This window comes from Schizophyllum commune (assembly GCF_000143185.2).
Source record: "Schizophyllum commune H4-8 unplaced genomic scaffold SCHCOscaffold_15, whole genome shotgun sequence".
NCBI lineage: Eukaryota > Fungi > Basidiomycota > Agaricomycetes > Agaricales > Schizophyllaceae > Schizophyllum > Schizophyllum commune.
In genome coordinates this window covers 510,816-533,089 of record NW_026089552.1, presented here as the reverse complement: position 1 = coordinate 533,089, position 22,274 = coordinate 510,816, and the positions used below count along the sequence as shown (strand labels likewise).

The 22,274-nt window shown below is 57.4% G+C and overlaps 9 protein-coding genes across 9 annotated transcripts; 7 read left to right on the top strand and 2 right to left on the bottom strand.

Annotated features, from left to right (window-relative positions):
* Positions 1-763: 763 nt before the first annotated feature.
* On the top strand, positions 764-3,503 carry SCHCODRAFT_02520224 (uncharacterized protein; the record flags this gene model as incomplete). Its single annotated transcript, XM_050343446.1, has 3 exons — positions 764-1,269; positions 1,331-1,470; positions 1,834-3,503. 3 exons carry the CDS (start codon positions 764-766, stop codon positions 3,501-3,503), a joined length of 2,316 nt encoding a protein of 771 aa, XP_050197307.1.
* A 1,130-nt stretch (positions 3,504-4,633) lies between these two features.
* Positions 4,634-4,819, top strand: SCHCODRAFT_044201 (uncharacterized protein; the record flags this gene model as incomplete). The annotated part of the gene is made up of 1 exon (XM_003026772.1): positions 4,634-4,819. A coding segment is annotated over one exon (186 nt), but the record flags the coding sequence as incomplete, so codon positions are not given.
* A 60-nt stretch (positions 4,820-4,879) lies between these two features.
* Positions 4,880-5,314, top strand: SCHCODRAFT_01070345 (uncharacterized protein; the record flags this gene model as incomplete). The annotated part of the gene is made up of 1 exon (XM_050340971.1): positions 4,880-5,314. A coding segment is annotated over one exon (435 nt), but the record flags the coding sequence as incomplete, so codon positions are not given.
* Positions 5,315-5,668: 354 nt separating this feature from the next.
* Positions 5,669-5,887, top strand: SCHCODRAFT_02473157 (uncharacterized protein; the record flags this gene model as incomplete). Its single annotated transcript, XM_050342714.1, has 1 exon — positions 5,669-5,887. A coding segment is annotated over one exon (219 nt), but the record flags the coding sequence as incomplete, so codon positions are not given.
* Positions 5,888-6,271: 384 nt separating this feature from the next.
* SCHCODRAFT_02520074 (helicase) lies at positions 6,272-6,469 on the top strand (the record flags this gene model as incomplete). The annotated part of the gene is made up of 1 exon (XM_050343440.1): positions 6,272-6,469. The coding sequence occupies one exon, from the start codon at positions 6,272-6,274 to the stop codon at positions 6,467-6,469; it is 198 nt and encodes a 65-aa protein (XP_050197304.1).
* A 692-nt stretch (positions 6,470-7,161) lies between these two features.
* SCHCODRAFT_02519800 (MFS general substrate transporter) lies at positions 7,162-8,899 on the bottom strand (the record flags this gene model as incomplete). The annotated part of the gene is made up of 12 exons (XM_003026678.3): positions 7,162-7,234; positions 7,286-7,395; positions 7,447-7,530; positions 7,581-7,679; positions 7,736-7,860; positions 7,911-8,060; positions 8,128-8,271; positions 8,324-8,399; positions 8,449-8,565; positions 8,621-8,680; positions 8,731-8,775; positions 8,882-8,899. 12 exons carry the CDS (start codon positions 8,897-8,899, stop codon positions 7,162-7,164), a joined length of 1,101 nt encoding a protein of 366 aa, XP_003026724.2.
* Positions 8,900-10,205: 1,306 nt separating this feature from the next.
* Positions 10,206-15,300, bottom strand: SCHCODRAFT_01136735 (uncharacterized protein; the record flags this gene model as incomplete). Its single annotated transcript, XM_050341091.1, has 14 exons — positions 10,206-10,509; positions 10,629-10,791; positions 10,864-10,942; positions 10,996-11,083; positions 11,184-11,434; positions 11,524-11,606; positions 11,719-11,740; positions 11,792-11,880; positions 11,946-12,205; positions 12,262-13,268; positions 13,331-14,593; positions 14,646-14,915; positions 14,966-15,126; positions 15,198-15,300. The coding sequence occupies 14 exons, from the start codon at positions 15,298-15,300 to the stop codon at positions 10,266-10,268; spliced, it is 4,083 nt and encodes a 1,360-aa protein (XP_050197303.1). The 3' UTR covers positions 10,206-10,265.
* A 622-nt stretch (positions 15,301-15,922) lies between these two features.
* Positions 15,923-18,084, top strand: SCHCODRAFT_02122040 (uncharacterized protein). The gene is made up of 2 exons (XM_003026771.2): positions 15,923-18,003; positions 18,075-18,084. The coding sequence occupies exon 1, from the start codon at positions 16,034-16,036 to the stop codon at positions 17,888-17,890; it is 1,857 nt and encodes a 618-aa protein (XP_003026817.1). The 5' UTR covers positions 15,923-16,033; the 3' UTR covers positions 17,891-18,003; positions 18,075-18,084.
* A 2,237-nt stretch (positions 18,085-20,321) lies between these two features.
* Positions 20,322-22,213, top strand: SCHCODRAFT_01136736 (MFS general substrate transporter). The gene is made up of 5 exons (XM_003026770.2): positions 20,322-20,622; positions 20,673-21,074; positions 21,130-21,446; positions 21,509-21,960; positions 22,016-22,213. The coding sequence occupies exons 1-5, from the start codon at positions 20,366-20,368 to the stop codon at positions 22,196-22,198; spliced, it is 1,611 nt and encodes a 536-aa protein (XP_003026816.1). The 5' UTR covers positions 20,322-20,365; the 3' UTR covers positions 22,199-22,213.
* Positions 22,214-22,274: the final 61 nt, after the last annotated feature.

Genomic DNA, 22,274 nt, shown 5'->3' with positions numbered 1-22,274 from the left:
ACTCCGAGTATGGCAATGAGTTTGAACTCAAGAGCGCGCTTGTTTGAGGTTTGACTATTGCAGTTGCAGCCAACCCGCTGTCCAAGGAGATTGAGAAAGCATCAGACACTTACTCGAGGTTAGCGCGCACGGCTCGGCGCGTGCGGGAGGGCGTCGGCGTGCAAGTCCGAGGCGAAGCCTTCGCGAGTACGTTTGCCTGCTTATTCATAACGCGTAGCTCCACCTGATCAGGGATCGACACTGTATGAGTATTCGGCGCAGCAGCAACGGAGATTCGACATAGAAAGAGAAGAGCCGCACGGCGAAGACATCTATAATGTAAAACACGTCGAGCGTCAAAGTTGTGCCGACGCGTTTGCTTACCTAAGCTTTCGAGGAATTGCGTTGATTACATAAGCTGAGGTGCTCGGCTCTTCGGGCCTTGGGCCGTTCAGCGCGTCCTGCGACTCATTCCTGTGCGTGAACATACCTTCTGGTCCTGCCCCACGGTCGTGTCCCCCCGCCTCCCTTCTCAATCTGCGCGCTCTGGGGGACGTCAATTGTTGCCCCCTCTCGAAAAGATCAGTGCTCAACCGGCAGGTGAGTCCCCATTCAGATCCCTCGCGTCCCTCGGAGCTGATGCTCGCGATGAAGGACCCTCACCCAAAAATCCGTTGCGCCTCGCCGCCGACTTGCTCGATCGGTGAACGAGAAAGCATTGAGGCTCCGTAAGTCATCTCAATCTGCTGCGATCTGTATGTTACTCACCATCATCACTCACAGAATGTCATCCCCAACAACACCAGAGCGTCACCGTCACCAGGAGCGCCAGCAAGCGCGCGATCGTATCAACGTTCTAGAGACCCCCCAGCATCGACGCACACCCCACACACCTCAATTGACGCCGGTTCACAGCCAGGGCCAGCAGTATCTCTTAGACAGGCCCCTGGCGCAACGACTTCGCGCAGTCGAGGCGATAACCCCGGACTCTCTCCCCTCGAGAGGGCGCGCAGGCCGGAGGCGTACGCGGAGCAGGGATCATGCGCAAGAGCAGAGCAGCGGAAGGGGAACAGCGGCCAGGAGCGATGGCGCCGCCCAGCAGCAAGATGCGCCCCCGGCAAATGACGTGGCACCTGCACCGTCAAGGAGAGGACGCGGAAGTCGGGGCCGTGGGCGCGGCGGGGGGAGAGCTGGCCGCGGGCGGCGCGGAAGGGGTGATGCGCATGCACCGGGTGGTGCTCAGCGCACTACACCGCCGCCTTCGTCTGGAATACCCACTGCGGCGAATCGGTGAGTTTAGGCTGCCCTCTCAATGTCGGATGTGACACTAACATCTCGCCCATCGTATCAGGTCAACTCCCACTTCAACACCACAGCGTCAGCGCGACCAGGAGCGTCAAAACGCTCGCGAGAGGACAAACATCCTCACAACCCCCGAGCACCGCCGCATGCCTCCAGCATCCATCCTCACGCCCATCCGCATCGACGGACGTGAGTACCTACTGGACCGTCCGTCCGCAGAGCGCTTTCGGACAACCGCTCTCGCAGCTCAAGGTCGCGGGCGTGCAGGAGGACGGGATGGACGGTCCGGTGGACTGAGGCGAGGGAGCACGACCGCGCGACAGGCTTTTCGAACTGGCCAACTCAACACGCCTTCACCAACATTCCGGCTCCCCTCCCTCCCCTCACCGACAATCTCCCCTCCCGAGTCCCCCACCGAGCGTCTACGGCGCCGCAGATCATCAACGTGGTCATCGACACCATCACCTTCACCCTCACCGTCGTCTTCACCGTCGCCCTCACCCTCGCCTTCACTGTCGCCTCCACTATCACCTCTTCCGTCGCCTTCTCCAGCATTCCCTGACCCGCTCGAGCTGCGGGAGAACACGGGCGCTCGCGATGATCATTCGGCGCGGTCGCGTTCTCCCTCCGACCATGGCAGTGTCGTGTCGCGCAATGAATCACCTGACCACAACATGGATGGTGTCCCGCCACCGCTGCTACGTCGCCTGCCCCTTGCTCGGCGGCCCGTTGCGAACGAGAATGCGCACCTCTACCTTCCCCTTGACCTTGGGGAGATGACGGCGAAGTGCACGTTCTGCAATGCTCTGCACTGGCTTGCAGAGCGTCTGAAGAAATCCCGCATCAACCTCCCTCAATTCGGCACCTGCTGCTTGAGCGGAAAAGTGCAGATTCCGCTTCTCGCTGCCCCTCCCGACGACCTCTACACGCTCTTCTATGCAGTGTCCGACAGTGGGGCTTCGGAGGTGGACCGGCAGCGCAGTCGGCACTTCCTGCAGAAGGTGCGCAGATACAACGCTGCATTTGCGTTCGCGTCCCTCGGTGTGAGCACATCCCGCATCCCGGGCCGTGGAGTGCAGCAGTTCACCATCCGTGGTGAGCTCTTTCACGAGCTGGGTGCTGTGCTCCCAGGCGAGGATCCATCGCGACGGCCGAAGTACGCCCAGCTCTACTTCATGGCCCCCGATGATGCCTGCGAGCAGCGGTACCAGAACAACCTGACGCATGGGTTGCGCACCGAGATTCTGCAGATAATCCAGGATGTTCTGCTGCGATGTAACGGGTACATTGACATATACAAGCTTGCTGTTGAGCGCTTGCGTGACTCTGGCCGAGCTCCGTCCCACTTCGCACGTCTCGACTTCCGACCAGGATCTGACCAGCGCCGCTACAACTTGCCAACTGCAGCCGAGCTGGCAGTGGTCCTAGAGGACAGCAAGGATCACAATGCACGCCGAGACATTATGATTGAGCTGCGCCGTGGTGGGCGCAAACATCGCATCTACGACACCCACCCTGCCTACCAGCCCCTCCTCTACGTGCTCCTGTTCCCTCGCGGAGAGCATGGCTACCACGAAAACATCCCCTTGACAAACCCTACAACTGGAGAGGCTATCCCACTCAGGGCCAGGGTAGAGGAGGACGAGGACGAGGAAGGAGCAGATGAAGGTGATGAGGAGGGGGCAGGCCACGATAGCGGAAACAAGCGGGGGAAACAGACCCGTGTTACCCCCATGGAGTTCTTCGCATTCCGCCTTCACCGTCGCCTCGATGAGTCGGACCACATCTTTCGTGCGAAGATGCTGTTCCAGCAGTACATTGTGGACGGGTGGGCACAGACCGAGCAGACACGGCTTCGATGGGCACGGGGCCATCAGCCGCAATTGCGGGCTGACGTCTACCGGGGGTTGGCAGATGCCGTATCGAGCAATGCCGACGTCAATCCCCAGTCGGTCGGCCAGCGCTGTGTCCTTCCGTCGTCCTTCGTTGGCAGCTGGCGCAACATGTTCCAACTCTATCAGGACTCCATGGCTGTTGCACGATTCTTTGGTCGTCCTGATTACTTCTTGACGATCACCTGCAATCCTCAGTGGCCTGAGATCCAGAAGGAGGTTGAGAAGATGGGGCCTGGATTTGATGTTACGGACCGGCCTGATTTGGTCTCTCGAGTCTTTCGTGAAAAGGTGAGCTGGGTTGTTTCGAGTTGCTCTCTGAATTGCTGATAAAGCTCTCCCAGATTCGGATCATCTTGGACAAGATCAAGGGTGGACTTCTTGGGCCCTACCGCGGACATGTCTACACGATCGAGTTCCAAAAGCGCGGCCTCCCACACATCCACCTTCTCCTGTTTCTCGACCGTGATGCCCGACTGCATACACCAGACGATGTCGATGAGGCAATCTCGGCCGAGATCCCGGCCCGCGAGACCCATCCCCGGCTCTATGCACTGGTGACGAAGTTTATGATCCATGGTCCCTGCGGAGATCTCAACCCAAATGCACCTTGCATGAAGGATGGGAAGTGCAGCAAAGGATATCCACGCGAGTTCCAGGAGGTGACCGTCCTCACACCTGATGGCTATCCCCTCTACCGACGTCGCAACAATGGGCGCTACTACGAAGTCTGGCTAGATGGCCGCTGGGTTCGACTTGACAACCGGTGGGTTGTACCTCACAACATCATCCTCCTCCTCCTTCTCGCCTGCCACGCGAACCTCGAGTGCTGTATCTCCATCAAGGCCTTCAAGTACGTGCACAAGTATGTCTACAAAGGACATGACCGCATCACGATGGCCTTTGGAACGGAGACGGACGAGATCCAGCAGTACCTTGATGCGCGCTACGTGTCATGCTCGGAGGCGGTCTGGCGCTTGCTGCACTATGCAATGCACGATGAGAAGCCGACTGTCACTCGCTTGACTGTACACCTTCCTGACGAGCAGTTCACAATCTTCCAGCCCAACAATCTGCACGATGTTGTTCGCCGGGGTCCCTCCGTCACCACGCTCACCGCCTTCTTCAGGGCAAACCAGGCGACCTCTCCAGCCTCGGACATCGCTCGGACACTCCTGTATCAGGAGTTTCCACAGAAGTTCACCTTCAGCAGTCGGCGATCGTGGAACCTTCGAAAGAAAGGCTTTGCGATAGGTCGGATGCTCTTTGCCCACCCATCTCAAGGCGAGCGCTTCTATCTCCGCCTCCTTCTCACAGTCGTTCGGGGCCCCACCTCTTTCGTCGACCTTCGCACATACAATGGTATCGAGCTTCCCACCTTCCAAGCCGCATGCCTCGCCCGCGGTCTCCTTGAGGATGATCGGGAGTGGGAAGGTTGTCTTGCCGATGCAGCTCATTGGCAGACAGGTGTTGCTCTCCGGCGGCTCTTCGCCACTATCCTGAAGGACTGCCAACCCACTCAACCACGCGAGCTTTGGACAAAATTTCGGGACTCCATCTGCGATGATGTTCGAGTCAAGCTACGGCGCCTACCCTTCCCCATCGCTGATCCGACCACTGATGACATCTATGATTATGGCCTGTACTTGCTGCATCAGGAGCTCTGCAGCATGGGTTCGTCGCTCCACGACTTCGAGACTGCAGGCATGCCCCAGCCTGACTACTCGCGATGGCAGGAGCAAGAGGTCCACTACCTCATTGCCGAGCAGCTGGCATATGATCCCGAAGAGCAGCAGCGGCTTGCTGATATCAACCTGGCCCTTCTCAATCACGAGCAACGGGAGGCGTTCGATCGCATCTGCTCTGCTATTGGTCAGGGTACTCCTGGCGTCTTCTTCCTCACAGGCCCTGCAGGGACCGGCAAGACCTTTGTCTACAACACGCTTTGCTATGCCCTCCGCGCAACTCGCAAAATCGTACTCTGTGTTGCCTCATCCGGTATAGCTGCCATCTTGCTCATAGGTGGGCGTACCTCGCACTCGACGTTCAAGATCCCCATCAACATCGCTGAAGGGCAGATGTGCAACGTTCGTTCAAACACGGTGCGCGGTGACCTCTTCCGCCGTGCTGACCTCATCATCTGGGATGAGGTGCCCATGCAGAGCCGCTTCTGCCAAGAAGCTGTCGACCGAACGATGCAAGACTGCCGCCAGGATGATCGGCCCTTCGGAGGCTGCACAGTGGTCTTTGGCGGTGACTTTCGGCAGATCCTCCCCGTCGTCCCCAAAGGCGGGAGAGAGGAGATCATTGGCCAGAGCCTGCTTCGGTCGTACATCTGGTGCGACCACATAGCCCCGAACAACATCCTTCGCCTCCAACGAAACCAGCGCCTCGATCATGCCAGCCCCTCGGACCGTGCGTATGCGCAGTGGTTACTCGACGTAGGCGCTGGCCAGAACGTGGACGAGAATGGCTTCGTGACTCTGCGGGATGGGATGGTCGTGCCAGATAACGAGGACGATACGCTGATCAGCGAGATTTACCCTCAGATCTCGCATCTCGATGTCGACGCGAGGAACTACGACGAATGGTTTTCACAGCGCACAATACTCGCTGCTCGCAACGACACGGTCTCCGAGATCAACAGCGCCATTCTGGACAAGTTTCCCGGCCGCGCGCGAACCTTCAATGGCGTCGACTCGGTCATTCAGGAAGAAGGTGCGGATGCGACCGAGACGTTGGCCGGGTACCCAGTCGAGTACCTCAACTCACTCGACGTGTCGGGGCTTCCGCGAGCTAAGCTCGAGCTCAAGATTGGGTGCCCAGTGATGCTCCTGCGCAACCTCAACCCACGCGTTGGCCTCTGCAACGGCACGCGCGGTGTACTCACACGCGCTACTCAACGTGTTCTTGAGATCCGAGTCATTGCCGGCGAGTTCAAAGGTGAGTCTCTCTTGCTTATTTCTCCACGTAGATTCCGGTCCTGATTCTCCTCAGGGACGCTTGCGCTAATTCCGCGCCTATCGCTGCTGTCAGCTGAACAGGACTTGCCCTTTCAGCTACGACGGCGACAATTCCCCATACGACTCGCCTTCTGCATGACCATCAACAAGTCGCAGGGCCAATCCGTTCGCAGTGTTGGGGTCAATCTCCGCCAGCCCGTATTCACTCACGGCCAGTTATATGTTGCGCTGTCCCGCTGCACTTCCAGTGCGAATGTTAAGGTGGTAGTGCGCGATGTGGACAAGGAGACTCATAAGACACCAAATGTAGTTTATCCTGAGGCCATTGTGTAGTACTATCTATGAACGGAAGGATGTACCAAAGCGCGCGCGGCAGTGCATACTGTACTTCATTCCTACCCCCAAGCTCGCGCAACCAAAGTGTGGCTCGAAGCCCCCTGACCCCCTGCCGTAGGCAGGTCTCAAGAGCTAGTGAGAGTTGAGGAAAAGAGGCGCTTCGGAGTAGCGGTCCGAATTACCTCCGCAGCACATGGATCGCGCGTGACTTCCGCGTGCTTTAAGTTCAACTTTCAGATCGGACTCCTCACGATGGTATCAGAAACGAGAGATCCTGACTGCGCAGATTCTTTGCTCAACTTTGCAATGTTTATGAATTTTCAGAGGTACGAGTCGTCTATATACAGTGTATGTACACTATGTGTCTATGGAAGGAAATCTATGGTCTACAACGGGGAGCAGGAGATGGAGATGACAACAGCGGTGCGCAGCCCTACATGATAACGATACGTCGGATGTTGCATGGTAATGATGTCTAGAATGGCGTCGGTTTCCTAGAGAGTTAGCAGTGCCTATACTACAGTATGCGAGGGAAAGCAGGAGCCGGAACGGCGTGAACGAGAGTACAACAAGTGTCCCTTGGAAGCAAGAAAGCCCATCGGAGAAAGAAACGAAAGAGAGGACGCGAGATGATGGCACTGTTGACGCTGAGGCTCGCTTTTCGTGAGGAGGCGAAGGTTGTCGCCTGTCTAGTTCGCACGAGCGGGAGTGATGACAACGAGCGTCCAGAGGACGAACATGGCCGCCATCATGGAGATCATGCTGCGATAAAGTTGAGTACAAGAAGAGTGGAGGCAAGCGGAAGAGACGTACAGCGGCTGTAACGATTGGATGCCGTAGTTGTTGGCCAACAAGCCAGTCACGACGGGAAGAACAGCAGAGCCCGACACGCCAATAGCTGTGATAAATCCGACACTGGGCGTCTGGGGAAATAAAATGAGCGATACTCGCACCACGAAAGACAGGGAACATACGAGAAGATGCTTGGGGATGACATGGGACGCATGATTGACGATGATAGGAAACATAGGCCCGAGGAGCAAGCCGATGATGGAGACCTACGCGAAGACAATAAGCAAGTGTTGAAAGAGTAACTCCATATGCTTACTGCAGTCGCATTCCCAACGACAGATGGCACGAACCACACGGTGAGCTCGAGCGCGATGGAGATGATGGTGTACAGGAAGATGACCCGCTTCGGGCCGATCTGGTGAATGTGTCAGTCACACGAATGCACTGCAATGGATTTGGAAGGCTTCGTACCCATTTGTTGAGCGGAAGCAGGATGAGACGTCCGAGCATGAGACCGCCAAAGAAGCCAGACGAGATGTAGCCGGAATCGTCCTCACTGCCGCCACGAACGTGTATGATGAAGGTAACGATCCAGCCTGCGCAGCGATTCAGTATCATACACTGACAGCATCGAGGCCCGACTCACCACCAAGCGTAACCTCGACACCGATGTAGATGAGCGCAAAAGCTGCGAGCAGCCACACAGTGCGGATCGGGAAGATCTGGCGGTAGAGGTTCCCGCTCGCGAGCCCGCCGTCTTCAGCGGGCGTACCGAGGCCGGCCTTCGTCATGACGACTACGAAGCGTGCGCGCGTCAGCTTCCAGTACGAAGCGGAATAGGTGCAGACGAAAAAGCGACTTACCCTCCTGACGTTGTCCACGGAAGACGAGGGTAAGCAGCACGACATTGAGCGCCGCGAGGCTCATGGAAGCGAAGTAATGGTGGGTCCAGTTCGGCGCCGTCGCAAAGTACGTCGCGGAGAAGGGCGAGGTGAAAGCGCCGAGACCTATGATACCCAAGGTGAGCTTGCGGAAAAAGATTCAGTGGACATGACTTACCATATGATGCATGCAGGAATCCCAGCTTCGTAGGCGCGTCAGGAAGACGACTAACAAATCCATTTCCTTGAGCATTCTACCATTCGTTGAGCAAGCCATCAGGACAAGAAATTGCCTAGTCGCACCATGTAGCTCATGCCGAAGCCGGTGAAGCCGTAGGCGACGACAATGGCGCCGAATGGCGGGTGTGGTGCCATGATGATATACCCGCACATCTGGAAGATGGCGCCGAAAACAATCGCCTGACGATGGATGCATATGAGTTCGGTCGCGCAGGCGCTGTAGAGAGTAGCTCACCTTGCCGAAGCCGAACTTTTGGTCGACATATACATTGAGGAAGCCACCGCTGACGAAGCCCTGCAAGCACATCAGCAAGCGTTCAGATAACGTCCTCACCGAAGACGTACCAGACAGCCGACGACGAAAATGAGGGCGACCGTGCTGTAGCCAATCTGCTTTTTGTGTCAGCATCACGTAGCGAGGAACAACAGGTGAACTGCATGGGCTTGTTCGCAATTCGACGCGGAAAATGACCCCAACACGAGGACGAAGACGTACATTGTAGTCCGTCTGCATGCGCGGAAGCAGGGGGCCTGTGCTCCCGTCGTTCCACCCACAGACATACAGCGTGTAGCAGACCGTAATGAGGTTGATCTGCTGCCTGCGCCACTCGGGGTCGCGCCACCCGCCGCGCGCCTCCGGGACGAGGGTGCTCGCGCGGCTCAGAGGGTCGAGCGGCGTCTTGCCCCCGAGCGCCTCGACGTCCTTGTCGAGGTTGTCCACCTCCTTGCTCGTCACCTCGGCCTCCTTACCCAAGTCCTGACCCTCCTTCCCATAGAGGTCGGCATCCTTGCCGATGCTGAACACGAGCGTCGCGTCCGTCGCCTGGCGCACCACGCTCGGGCGGCGCGTCTCCTGCACGCTCGAGGAGGGCAGCTCGAGCTGGGGCAACTCAAGGTGCGGGAGGTCAGGCGTGCCGAAGGGCGACTGGACAGCAGTGCCGAGGTCGTCCTCGTCGTCGAAGACGTCCTGCGCGTACGACTCGTCGGCCGCAGCGGCAGGAATGTCGAGGACCGTCACATCGGCGGCGGTCGTCCCGGGCGTCATTTTGGGGGTCGGCGTCGACATCTCAGGTACACGTGTGAAGTCGCCGGAGGAGGGAGGGGGTGGGCGCGACAGCGGGGGACGGACACTGGGCACTACCGTCCAGCGATCTTCCCCTCTCCCTTTAACATACCACCCCGGCAGCCGGGGAGATAGTAGTTTAGGTCCTTATCGACGCGAGTACAAATTTTCGGTGCTCTTCCAGGGTGCGTGGCTTGATTCTTCCACCGTAAGTTTTCTGCGTCTGAGACCTGCGCAGGACCTGTAAGGGCAGAGGGTGCGCGCAACGAGGCCGAGGGCCGCGATGATAATCGCGCGCGCGGAGGTCGTCGTTTACGTCCCCCGACACATATACGCGGTCACGTACTCGATAACTTCGGTGGTGCGTGCGGTCTCCTGGCGGGTACCCAGTCCGCATTTCGAATATCGCGTACCAGAAAATTTGTGCCGATAGGGCACGATTGAGGGGGACGTGCAGGGCGGGCAAGAACGTTCCTTGCAGCGAGGGGGCGTCCCTGCCATACTCCAGCACGGGACATCGATCGCTCGGAGATCGAATTCATCGCTTGAAGCTTGACGCCGGAGAGGCCGTTTCGCAAATACGACCCGCAGTCTGCGCGTCCCACTGCGTACTGGAATAGCAGAGAGAATGACAAAGGAAGGAGGTCAAGCTGGTCAAGAGCGGAGAAATTTGGGGGCGGGCGCCGACCCCGGACCCCGGACCCCACATGTTTTACCACGTGCGCCGGACCCACAACAGAAATTTCCGCGCGCCTTTGATTGAGAGGGGTGCAAAAGCATCGAGTTCTGCTAGTGATTCGGGCAGATGGATTGCTTACTAGGGTTCCCTCGCGTCGCTACTGTTGATCACCGATTTGCTCAGCGAGTCAGCGAGGTCGTCTTCGCCGCAGGCGGAGACGTCGCTATTCTCCCTCTGTTCATCCATCCCTTGTATCCTCTGCACGGTCGTGAACGCCATCGCATTTGGCCAACTTGGCGACGTTGGAAGGACTTGCGCGCTCATTCGCGGTGCGAGACGGAGCAGCGTCGGGGCGTCCTTGTCGAGCTCGCGGGTCGGTTTGCTAGCGTTTGGTCAGCCCATGTTTTAGATAGGCGCCAAACTGGTCGGTAAGTCGTCGAAAAGCACAAAGCGCGTGTATAAAGGGAGGAAGAGGTGATGAAACATGAAGATCACGCTCACTTTTCCACATAATGGTGCAGACGATTGCCAGCGAGAAGTACGCGCTCTAGGTTTGGCTCATTCGCTTTCAAGACGGCTTCATACAGCGTCATGTCGCAGTGTATCATATAGAAGAGCGTGGGTTCTGTGGCGAAGTGACGTGGCTGGAGGAAGGTGACCAGCACGAGAGAGCTCGTCGTTGAATCAAGGACATAGGACATCACCCGAGAAAATCATCGTACCTCTTCGCGTAAGCCTCTCAGTCCAAGATCGTCGAAGAGCCTATAATCAGCATCTGTAAACTGGGGATCGTATAGGGTGACGTTCGATCTGGGCTACGAGATCCGTCAGTGTGAGGAAGGAGCGGCAGATATGGTCGATCACTGACAAGCTTGAGCTTATCAACAAGGTGTAGAAGCAGCGCTAGCTGTACCCGAGCAGGCTCAGAATCTTCAGGACTGCCGAGACCGAGGCAGCTACATCGCGCTGGTCGCGTGTGTATGGCAGCGATATTTTCCTGGAATATTGCTATGGAGGAATGAGCGTGCATACTATGTAAGGAATTGAAGTATGTACTAGCCCTTTACTTCTTCAGCCCACAGAGCATCCTCTCCGTGGCCGCATAGTTCGTCCAGTACGAGCTGAACCCTCTCGAGAAGGGGGCGAGGTTGGTATGCCTTATTCCTTCTCTTCTTGCGTGCGACAGGGATGTATTCACTAGATGAAGACGCCGCTAGTGTTCTTTCCGACATGTCGTCTGAGGTGCGCAGGGCGTGGACGATGATCGAGATCCAGAAATGATGATGGCCGTATGCGCTCAAGATGCACTGGGGGAAAGTCGGGCCGAAGCTCGGCGGGACGCCACTTGTCGCTGATCACAGATTTTCCAGGGGCAATAGGGGTATCTTACGCTCACTCCTTGTCTACCAAGGTGCGTTAGCTTGCAATGAACGCCTTCGCATGAAATGGTGTTGAAGAATATCCAGTGGTTTGCGTCGGCTTGGCAGAATCACGTCATCAGCATAGTGCTGTGGCTCGACAGCGTTAACTCATATGACTCAGACTGCACCGACAATACCTCTTTGGACAAAGGAATAGTGGTATCACCTACACATGACAACAGAATTGCTCCTCTATAAGTAAGTGTCAAAGCTCGTAAATCTGCGGCTTCACTTTACTCAAACCGGGCTCGTGGCAACACCAGTGACATCGGCGCCGCTTGTAGGTCCAGAGTCTTCGCGCTGCTGAGGCTGGGACTCAGGCGCGACGAGAGCTGATTGAATGGTTGGAAGAAAGTGGTCAATTGGTCAAAATTTCCTGAGATGGCGAGCAACTCACTTTGGACTCTTGTACGCCACCTTCTGAAGAGCCCTTGCTGTGCGTCGCCACGGTTGGCGGACTGACTAACGAGGGTCCTTCCCTCGGGTACACTGACATGACTCAATACTCTTTCCCTTGAAATCTTAGAGTGGTCGCGAGAGACACGCGTGGCCTCGACGTCTACTCGCTTCATATAATCGCCTAGCGGGATGAGTCTCGAAATAGGCAGCACGTCGCCCTCGTACATTTCGTCTGGATCGATCAGAACTGCGCGAGCTCTGAGTGAGTAGCATTTGGTTAGTAGGAAGAATGATTCAAAAGCCAATCCACATACCGTTCAAGTTCCTTGTCATCCATAGAAACGGTCAGGTTCTGCGGCCTTAGTCCGCTGTCCGGCGCTTCCGTCTTGCCTTCGTCTGGGTGCAGGCTATATTCCAGCTCGCGGAAAGCCTCGAGGCCACGCGGGTCTCTAAGGGCCATTCCCACTGCCAGTGGCAAGGGACATGCTATAGCGGCGCTTATCGCCTCCTTCCAGGCCGGCGATCTGAGATGTATCTGTGCCCGCAGGATATTATGGAATGAGGAGGGGCCCTTGCCCTGTAAGCATGACTCGGTAGTCTCGCTCGGGCTCCGCAGCGCCATGCTGAGGACATCTGTCCAGATATACCAAGGTAAATTCTCCAGATGCTCGACGTCCCTCGTTGCGTCCTTCGCGCGCTCCCCGACGCGACCGTGAGGCGGTCCAGGGTCGGTCTCATGATTTTCGCGCTTTTGAAGGTACGTCGCAAGTATTCCAGAAATCACCAGAGAAAGACGTCCAAATCGGGGATGGCGCAAGATGTAGCCTGACATCGAGCACAACGCCTTCACGGAATCCAGCTCATGGGCCATGTGGGGAATTGCATTGAACACGTCGTTGGCGTACTTTCGAATGAGGGTGTCCAGTGCCTGCAGAATGTCCAGGTCCCGGCGATCATCCGATATCGGCGTCACAGAATACAGATTGATGAAGAGCAAGCACAAGGGTCCGATACACGCTCGAGGGACAGCGACACCCTCCTGCAATGCACCACAATACCTCTTGGCAAGCACGTCGTAGAATTGTGGCCGCAGGCCGGGACGGCCGATTAGCGTCAGTGCGGTGTCGACGGACTGCCAGGCGTATGAGGGAGTGAGCGTTGAAGCCAGTTTTTTCGCTAGGAAAGCAATGTCATCATCGAAAGCACCCGCCTCTTCTCCAACGAGAGGTGGATTGGATGGGTCACTGTCCCCGGTAAGGCATTTGATAGCCTGGATACAAACGTGCCTCCAAATTTCCTCCTCTTCAAGATGGCAGTCGAACTAATCAAGCCATACCGATTAAACTCAGCCCGTATACAATCATGGTAGCAAGAAGCGCTTACCCATTTCTCGTCCGCGTCATATGCACATTCAAGTTCCTGACGAGAGCATAGGCAGCGGTGAATGGCGCGCTGTGCCAAATTGACCCGGTCTCTTTGGAACTCGCCCGAGTCTATTGGGAACCCGTCCAAGCCTGTTGTAATGCAGAGCCACTGCTCTAGTGTCTGAGTGGACTGTGTCTGCCCATGGCTATCGGACGAGCTGTCAGACATGTTCCGCCACAGAAGCATCGCGAGTGAGAAGCGGCCGGGTGATGTATGGCGCTTATCGGTGCAAGCCAAGAATTCGAGCACGTTATGCCAAACCTGGGGGTGCAGGCGAAGCCGCGTGGAAGACTTGTGACTGAACGATGGGGCGTACACGGCATAAACCTCCTCAAGGGTTTTGTCATCCAGGTGGCAAGGCTGTGTTTGCCGGAAGAGCTGCCTGTCGAGTCGATGACATAGGCTAAGGATGATCGCGCCCAATACGCGATTGTCGAATTCCTCCTCCTCATTCTTTTCTATTGCCGCCACGAGTGCATGCAAGATACGTTGGGCGCATACGCGATATTCGAGGCTGTAGCGGATCTCTTCGAAGGGAGCGAGCAACAGGCTGCATGCCATGCACTGGAGTTCCTTTGCTCGGCCCGGCGTGTAGTCGAGGGTCATCCCTCGTGCGTTCGAAGCCGTATGGAGCCAGGGAATGATGCTGTCGCGGAGAAGCGCTCCATAGGGCAGTTTGCTGTAAGCTGAAGCCTTCGGATAGAAGGGGAGACTTGATGCAGCCTGCACGACGATAGGAGCGACAGACAAGTCTGACGATGTTCGTATAGCTGAGTCAAGGCTAGCGCACATCACGTCGTGTAGGCGCCGTGATAGTCCGTCCCATTCGTAATCGCTCGGAGCTTTGAAGTCTTCCCTGTTTCCCTTCAGTTGTCTGCGAAGCATCGCGCTCAGCCAGTGCAACGAGGATCTGAGCCAGTAGCCGCCAGTCGACAATGGCGAGCGATATGGGCACTGTGGGAAGAAAACCGGCAGGGTGTTCGCAACGAGATACACAGTGTAGAAAAGGATGGTGAGCGCGATGATCCCATGCGCCATGGAAGGATCAGATTGACGGACATAGCGGATGAGCCCAACGAAGAATAGCAGAAGAGAGATGTGTAACAGCATGGGTAGGACCGGCACCATCCACTTGACCTTCCAATGGTCTAGGCCGACGTGTCGATAGTGATGAACCAGAGCTCGGCGTTTGGAAGGACCAACTATATCGCTTTCGTATTCCTATGGGTGGTTTCATACAGGTGAAATATATGTTGCGGAAATCTCCACCCACCTGTAGCCATTGCCGAACAACAACGGCGCTGAAGGCGGCGAACAGACTGAAGGCCAGGCTCAGAAACCAGAACCGGTTGATCCAGAGATCCGGGACTGGCGCGGTGACGGCGTTCATGGTGGGCACTCTGTCAAGAGGCAGCTTGAGTGAGGCCCGCTGGATGGCAACGAGTTCCGACAAAAGCGCCAAACCTGCGCGATTATCGTCGGACTGGACTGGTTGGGATGTTTGCGCGACGAAGGTAGTCAGGACGGCTGAAAATAAGCCTGCCTTGATTTATGCGCTGAGTAACGTTTGCTGCGTTAAGACCAAGAACTTACGAAGACAAGATCAACGTCCAGGTGATCACGCAAGCGCGGCAACATCACAGCATCATACGCCCGACCTTCGTCCAACAGGACGCGCCAGACGCGCGCTTCATCGCCCAGTTCTTCGCCCAGTCGATCGCGCTCGTATATTTCGTCGTAGGTGGTCTGGTTATCTGAAGTTTGTATCGAGTAAGAGCGCTCGAATATCATAGAATCAGACCCAGCCTGTTGATCCATGACTTACCTGCCTGCGTCGCAATGCGTGTAGCTCCTTTGACACCAAAGATGGACTTGCGGACGCGCGACATTGGATCAGAAACTCGTGAGTTCTTCAAACTGTCGAGCATGAGCGAGGAGGCTAGGCGAGAGCACCGCAGATCGCCTTATATCACTCAGTTTCCGCCGTCCTAGGAAGAAGCTCTGGTGAACAGGTATCTGACAGCGAGCACGCTGTCTTAGTACAGTGCACTCACCCCGCTATGATTCTGCGAACTGTCAGTCATCGGCCCTTGGTAGAAGCCGGGCGGACTATCCAGAGTTACCTGCGTTTGAGAGACGCATCAGAAGGCCTTAACACGATGAGGGAATAGGTTCGAGTGGAGATAGCCATACCTGTGCTATGTTTCATGGCTTCGTAGGAGATCATGTATCACGGATGGCGCTCTACCCGACCATCTACTGAATGTTGTGCGCGAAGGCAACCTAGGACACTGCATCTTGCCATATTACCGTTCAGTTTTCCGGGGATCCCTCTCCCTTGAACATAACCCTCGCGAGTTGTTAGAGCTTGAGAATGACGATGTCGCTCGAGATTGACGCGGAAGTCAAGCGGGAGTAATGGTCGGTATGTTGTTCATACACCATATAGATAGATGAAGACCTAAATTCGGTAACATGAGCGTGGGTGGCAAAGAGGTGCCGTGAGAAATTCAGACGCCACTGAAGACAATAATTGATTGTTCCAAAAAAGGCAAGCGTCCCTTGCATCCTGCCTCCATCGTCGCCGCCACACGTCATCCCCTTTAGACGGAGACGGACCGTCGCGCAGTTCTGTGTCTTGCGAGACATCGACGCGCTGAGATGAAGGCGAAAAGTCTGAACACGTTGAATCCATTCACACCTGTCCGCAACTTCCTACAGCGTCCAGCCAAACGCCGGCGTAACAGCGAAGACAGCGACACCGGTGACCCCGCCAGCTCCTCTGCGCCCTCCTCTCGTCGTCTCGCACTCCAGACGAACGATGCCGATGCCGATGCAGTCATCGTCACCGCCCTCGATACTCCGCCTTTCTGCTGTCATGAAGACCTGCTTACGATGGCACCCGCTCAGCTTGCCCGGGTCGCTACTTCCCTCAATGCTCGACTACCTATGGCGCTCAGGATAGATACGAATGCACCGTCTGCGGCGATACGCACGGCGATCGAAGTACTTGTTGGGATTCGAAATGGCGAGGGGCCACCTCCCGCCTCGCGCACGACGCCCTCGAATAATCACAATCATCAAGCAGGAGGAGAGCCCCGCCCGCCGGAACGCCCGCACGCCCCGCGACGCATTCGACGACTTCCCACCAACGCGCTCAAGCTCACACTCCGGGACGAAGACGAGGATGAAGGCGGCCCGCGTGCCCTCCTCCGCATGGATCGCGACCCGCCGTCGAGCCCCCTCGCCCACCGCGCCGCCCCTCCCACTCCCGCACCTCGCGCATTCCCTCGCACGCCTACCCTCCCTCGCATCGACGAGGAGGGCGGCAGCCCCGGTGCGCGCCCAGTCAAGCGGCGCCGCGTCATCGAGGCGCGGGATGCGGCGACGGAATCGGAGGAGGCGGAGATCGAGACGCCGACGTGGCGGGTATTTGCGAGGCGGAAGAGTATCCACAATCCTCCCAACCCTCCGCAAGTGCGCACGTCCCGCGTCGAGCCCAGCCAGCGGCGCGCGCGGGCGAGCACGCTTCAGGCGCCATACATCTCCACCGCCCAGGCAGCGCGCAAGTCGGCTACCCAGGCCATGCATCTGCCCATCCAGTCCATGCGTGGACGCGTGCAACCCGCACGCCATTCCACCATTGACGACGTCGAAGCCATGAACGACGCCGAACCCCAGCCCTTCCCCCCGACCGCCACCACAACCCGTGGACACACTGCGAAAATGACCGCCTTCCGCGAACGCACGTCTACGGCGAGCAGCAGCGCCGAGTCGCTATGCCGCGAGCGCACCGAGACGACCAGCAGCGTCGGGAGTGTGGGCTCGGTTATGAGTACGGGGTCGGCGATGAGCACGTCGTCCACGAGCTATGGCATGCACGAACCTCCTCCATCCGGTTATCCGAGCGAGGACGTGCAGATGGCGACCAGCAGCAGCACGGTGTCGATGGGAAGCGTCGGTGCTAGCACCTCCCCCTATGTCGCCGGGTTGGATGCTGGGGTAGCTGTTAGGACGGGAGTGCGCGCACACGCTGCGATGTCCGCTATCGACGAGGCCGACGCGTCGACGCCGATCATGCAGCAGCAGGGTTGGGGCGCACGCTCGTCGTCCCCGACGCCGGTGATAGGCAAGAAACGCAGGGCGGAGGAGTCTGCGGAGGTCGACGCTTACCATCGCGAGAAGGCGATCGCTCACTCCTCTGCTGTGGGCATCCCTTACGACTACGCCAAGGGCATCGCTGGCGACCCTGCGGGAGTACCTCGCAGTGACTCCGCAGAGATCATCGATGGCTGGACGGAGCGATCGGACCTTCGCGCGAACAGCACTCACCCGGTGAAGAAGACCTGGACGGGTGGGATGGAGAGTATGCAGGTTGCTGGCGAGCACGGCGTTGATGCTGCTTTACACGAAGGACGAGGTCCTCGACATGACGAAGATAGGCCTCGAAGGGGGAGTGTCAGCGCTCGCCATCGACCGGACAAGAGATGGGCGATGCATCTGTCGTCGTCGCCATGATGCATATGCCGCCCTCGTCGTCATCTCGGGCATCGCTGCGCTCGTCCTATCTCCTTCCTTTCTGCTCTCATATCTTTGCTTTCATCTCGGCCTTTGTCCCTCACATACTCTCGGTGCGTACCTCCGTATATGCGTTCGGTGCGTCTGCTGTGTATACGCGAGTGCTTGGCTGACCTATCCGCAGGTTTTCTCTGCCTCTCGGTTTAATCGCGTCGGGACCATACTTGGTTCTCTTGCTGCTATGTCAGGTCTACCATCGCCTCTGGACTCTTCGCCTTTCAACTCTGGTCTTCGCTCTTCCGCTCTTCGCCACGGTGTCAATCTCGCCGGTCTCCCTTCAACCACACACACCCTTTCTTCAAGCGCACACACCCTCGCCTCAAGCCCCTACGTCGCGTTACCTCAAGTTTTGTTTTACATCGCCCTTCGGTCTGCCTGCTTTTCGATGTTAACCGATCATATCGCACGACTGCTATACATTCCGCGACTGCTACGCTGACGCTGCCGCTCTCGCTCTGCTCCCTTCGCTGCGTATCTTGGTCCAGCCTCATCGCCTCCTTCGTCGCAACAGCTTTCATTCGCGTCAACCCTCCTTTCATCGCGTCGACTTTCCTTTCGTCGCTTCGTCCATCGGAACGCCAATTCTCTCACTGTCATCCTGGCGCCCTCAACTCTGCCATCCTGGTGCCCTCGACTCTGCCACCCTGGTGCCCTGGAATGTCACCCTGGCATCCTTATCGCGTTGTCCATCGGAACCTCGAGACTTCACCTGCGTAACCCACCCTCGGAAGTCAAGCCCTTTTCGTCATACTTTGCTGGTCAGATCCTGGTCGCCATTCAGTGTGTATAGTTATCCGACGGGACTCCGTCTGTGCATTGTCATCGACTTCCGTCTGTGCATTGGCATCGACTTCCGTCTGTGCATTGTCATCGACAGGGCTTTGTCACTGCGTACTGCATAAGCGCTGGAATCAACTGCGTACTGCATAAGCACTAATCACTGCGTACTGCATAAGCACTATCATCAACTGCTATCTTGGCGTCTGCTTTTATCGCGAGTGGAGTTGACTGGCTCGCTGAATGCTTCGCGTGAGACAGCTTCAGTGTAACTCTCGAATGGGAGAGAGGGTTTCTGAGATCAACTGACCTTGGGGCACTTCTGTACGCCCACCACCGTGACTCACCTGCAAACTTGTCGCAAGCTTTGGCATTTTGAGGGTGGACGCCGCATCGCGTATCTGCTCGCTTCAACAGACTTCTGGCGAATAGCCTGTCACGATGCTCTACCCTAGCTCATTTGAAGGCGCTCTTTACCTTAGTACACCAGAAGACCCTCCTTTCTACGTTTGCTTGGACCATTTCGCTACGTTGGCTTGGACCTCTCGCTACGTTGGCGCACCCGAACTTGCAGCTCTGACAAGAATACTCGCGCTGAACGCGCCCGGTGGAGCCGTGATACGTTACTGTCTTCCACAACAACTTTCCAGTGGAATTGGAACAGGCGAATGTGTAGAGGATGCACGCTACCGCCATGCGCCGCCGCCTTCGCATACAATAGACTCGCACTTCTTGCAATGCACGCGCACTTCTTGTAATGCATGCGCACTTCTCGTGGTGTATATGCGTGCCAGGTGACTCACCTTCCTCAGCCCAGCAGGTGTTTTATACACCGGAAGACATGAGCCCGTCCTCCGCCACGCCGTCATCGTCGCCAGACTTGTCGGATGCGACGCAATCCGGCGTCGTTCTGGGTCCTGCCACTGCGCGGGTCTTGCTCGTCACCAAGGCGGCCGCGATTTGAGACCCACGCTGAGACGAATCTCTCGGGGTCGGGAGGGGAGGTGTGACTATCGACTCCGCTGCGTATGTAACTTCTGCAAGCTTTTGTCAAGAGTCATTGCACTGAATGCAGTCGGATGCTGCTCTACGTGTAGCGCAGGAGGGCTACGTCTTCGGCTCCGAGGCTTGTGTCGTTCGCCCAGCTTGCGGCAAGTCGCCGGCCAGGGGCGAGGACACACGGGGGCTGCACAGCCTCCGATTAAGCACCCACCGGGACTCGGGAGCTAAGTTACCGAGACATATCTTTAGCGGCAACCGGAGCCTGCCTGCCCGGGGTTCTCCCTCGCTCGTCTCCCCTTATCAATTTTCTTTGTCACGAAACCACACTCTAGACCGACTCAGAGCGGACGACTATAAAAGTATACGACACTCACGACCGGGGGCCCTCTCCCTCTTCCCACACGTCCACGACTATCTACGACTAGTCTTTTGACTTTCTGCGCGGCCAACCTTTAGGTTGCCCCTGTCATTTATCCTCGCCCGCCTCCGCTGCTCCCTCGGTACCCACTTTGCGCTGTCCCGCACTCTAGGAGCTTCAAAAATATGGCGTCAGGATCGACGGCAGCGACCCCCGATATGGCGTATACTTCCGCAGCCATCGCGGCGTCGGCGCAGACGTCGCGGTCTTCCCTCACCATGCGCGTCGAAGAGGACGCGGTGCCTGTGTTCGTCTCCCCGGAGCTGCAGCGGGAGATCACCCGGCAAGAAGCTCGGATTGAGCAGTATGGCGGCGACGACGTCGAGCTGCCGCAACACGAGAAGGCGCAGCCGCCTGCTGAGGACCCAAACCGGGTCGCCTGGGATGGGCCGGACGACCAGCTGAACCCGCAAAATTGGTCGGAGAGGAGGAGGTGGCTGATCACCTTGGTGTGCTCGTTGATGACGGTGAATGTGTACGTGGTCGTTTGCGTCCTCTCCACGCCCTGCTAATCGGCGTTCGCAGCACATTCGCATCATCCGCGCCGACAAGTGCCACTTTGGCGATCGCAATGCACTTCCAAGTCTCTAGGGAGGTTGCATACCTGATCACCACCATGTTCCTTTTGGGCTACGCTATTGGACCCTTGTTCTGGGGCCCTGGCAGTGAGCTTGTGGGCCGGAAACCAATCTTCGTCGTCGCCATGATCTGCTACACCCTTTTCATCCTCGGCCAGGCACTCGCGCCCAACATCCAAACACTCCTCGTCACCCGATTCTTCTCCGGCTTCTTCGCTGTCGCCCCTCTCACCAACTGCGGTGGTGTTATAGCCGACATTTGGTCCGCGGCGATTCGTGGCAAGGCCGTCAGCTTGTTCACCGCCTGTGTCTTTCTTGGGCCGACCATTGCGCCTATTGCGTCTGGGTTGTGAGTTTCTTCCTATCCTCGATCGTGAAGTTAGTAAACTGACGCCCTTCCCTAGCATCACCGAGAGCTACCTCGGCTGGCGCTGGGTGTTCTGGGTCATGTTCATCTTCGCCGGCGCGTGCACCGCGCTCATGCTCGTCGCCCTTCCGGAGACCTACGCGCCCGTGATCCTTGCGAAGAAGGCGCACCGGCTACGCAAGGCGGAGCCCGAGCGCTACGCGAATCTTTATGCTGAGCACGACCGCCAAGACTGGTCGCTCGCTGGCGTTATCCGCCGCACGCTCTTCCGACCCTTCCAGATGCTCTTCATCGAGCCCATTCTCGCGCTCGTCACGCTCTATCTGTCTCTCGTGTATGGTGTTTTGTATGGCAGTAAGCACCCTCTCCCTCATCTCCTTCAAGCGCTTTGCTGACGCATACTCCCCTCTTCACAGTGTTCGGTGCCATCCCGGTCATCTTTGAGCAGATCCGCGGCTTCTCCATCTCGCAGAACGGTCTCATCTTCATCGGCGTCGGCGTCGGCACCTCCCTTGGCGCGCTCACCAATTACTTCCTTTCCCGACACTATCCCAAGCTCATCATCCGTTGGCGCGGCTTCCCGCCCGCCGAGGAGCGCCTCTACGGCGGCATGGTTGGCGCGCCGCTCCTTGTCGTCGGCATCTTTTGGCTGGGGTGGGCGGGGAACTACGCCTCGGTCCACTGGGCGGTGCCCGCGGTGGCGACGGTGGCGATCGGCATGGCGATCAGCTTGATCTTCATGAGCTTCTTGAGCTATCTGGTGGATACGTACCTCGCGTACAGTGCGTCGGCGCTGAGTGCGAATACGGTGGTGCGGTCGGCGGTCGCGGCGGCGTTTCCGCTGTTTATTGTGCAGATGTTCCAGCAGGTGTGTTCGGTCCCGACGCGCAATCTCTCATTCATAACTGACCCATTCTCTATAGTTGACCGTCAAGTGGGCCGCCACCCTGCTCGGCTTGATAGCCCTGCTGCTCGCGCCAAGCCCGTTCCTGTTCTACCGCTACGGCCCTGCCATCCGCGCGCGCAGCACGTTCGCGCCGTGCTTGGACCTCAAAATTGCGAAGGAGCTCGCCGAGGAGAAGGCGATGGCGGGGGAGAAGGTCTAGTAAGGGAGAAGGTCCAGGAGTCCTTGCCGTTTTACCCAAGCGCGCAAGGGTATTTCGAACTCACTCCCCAATCTCC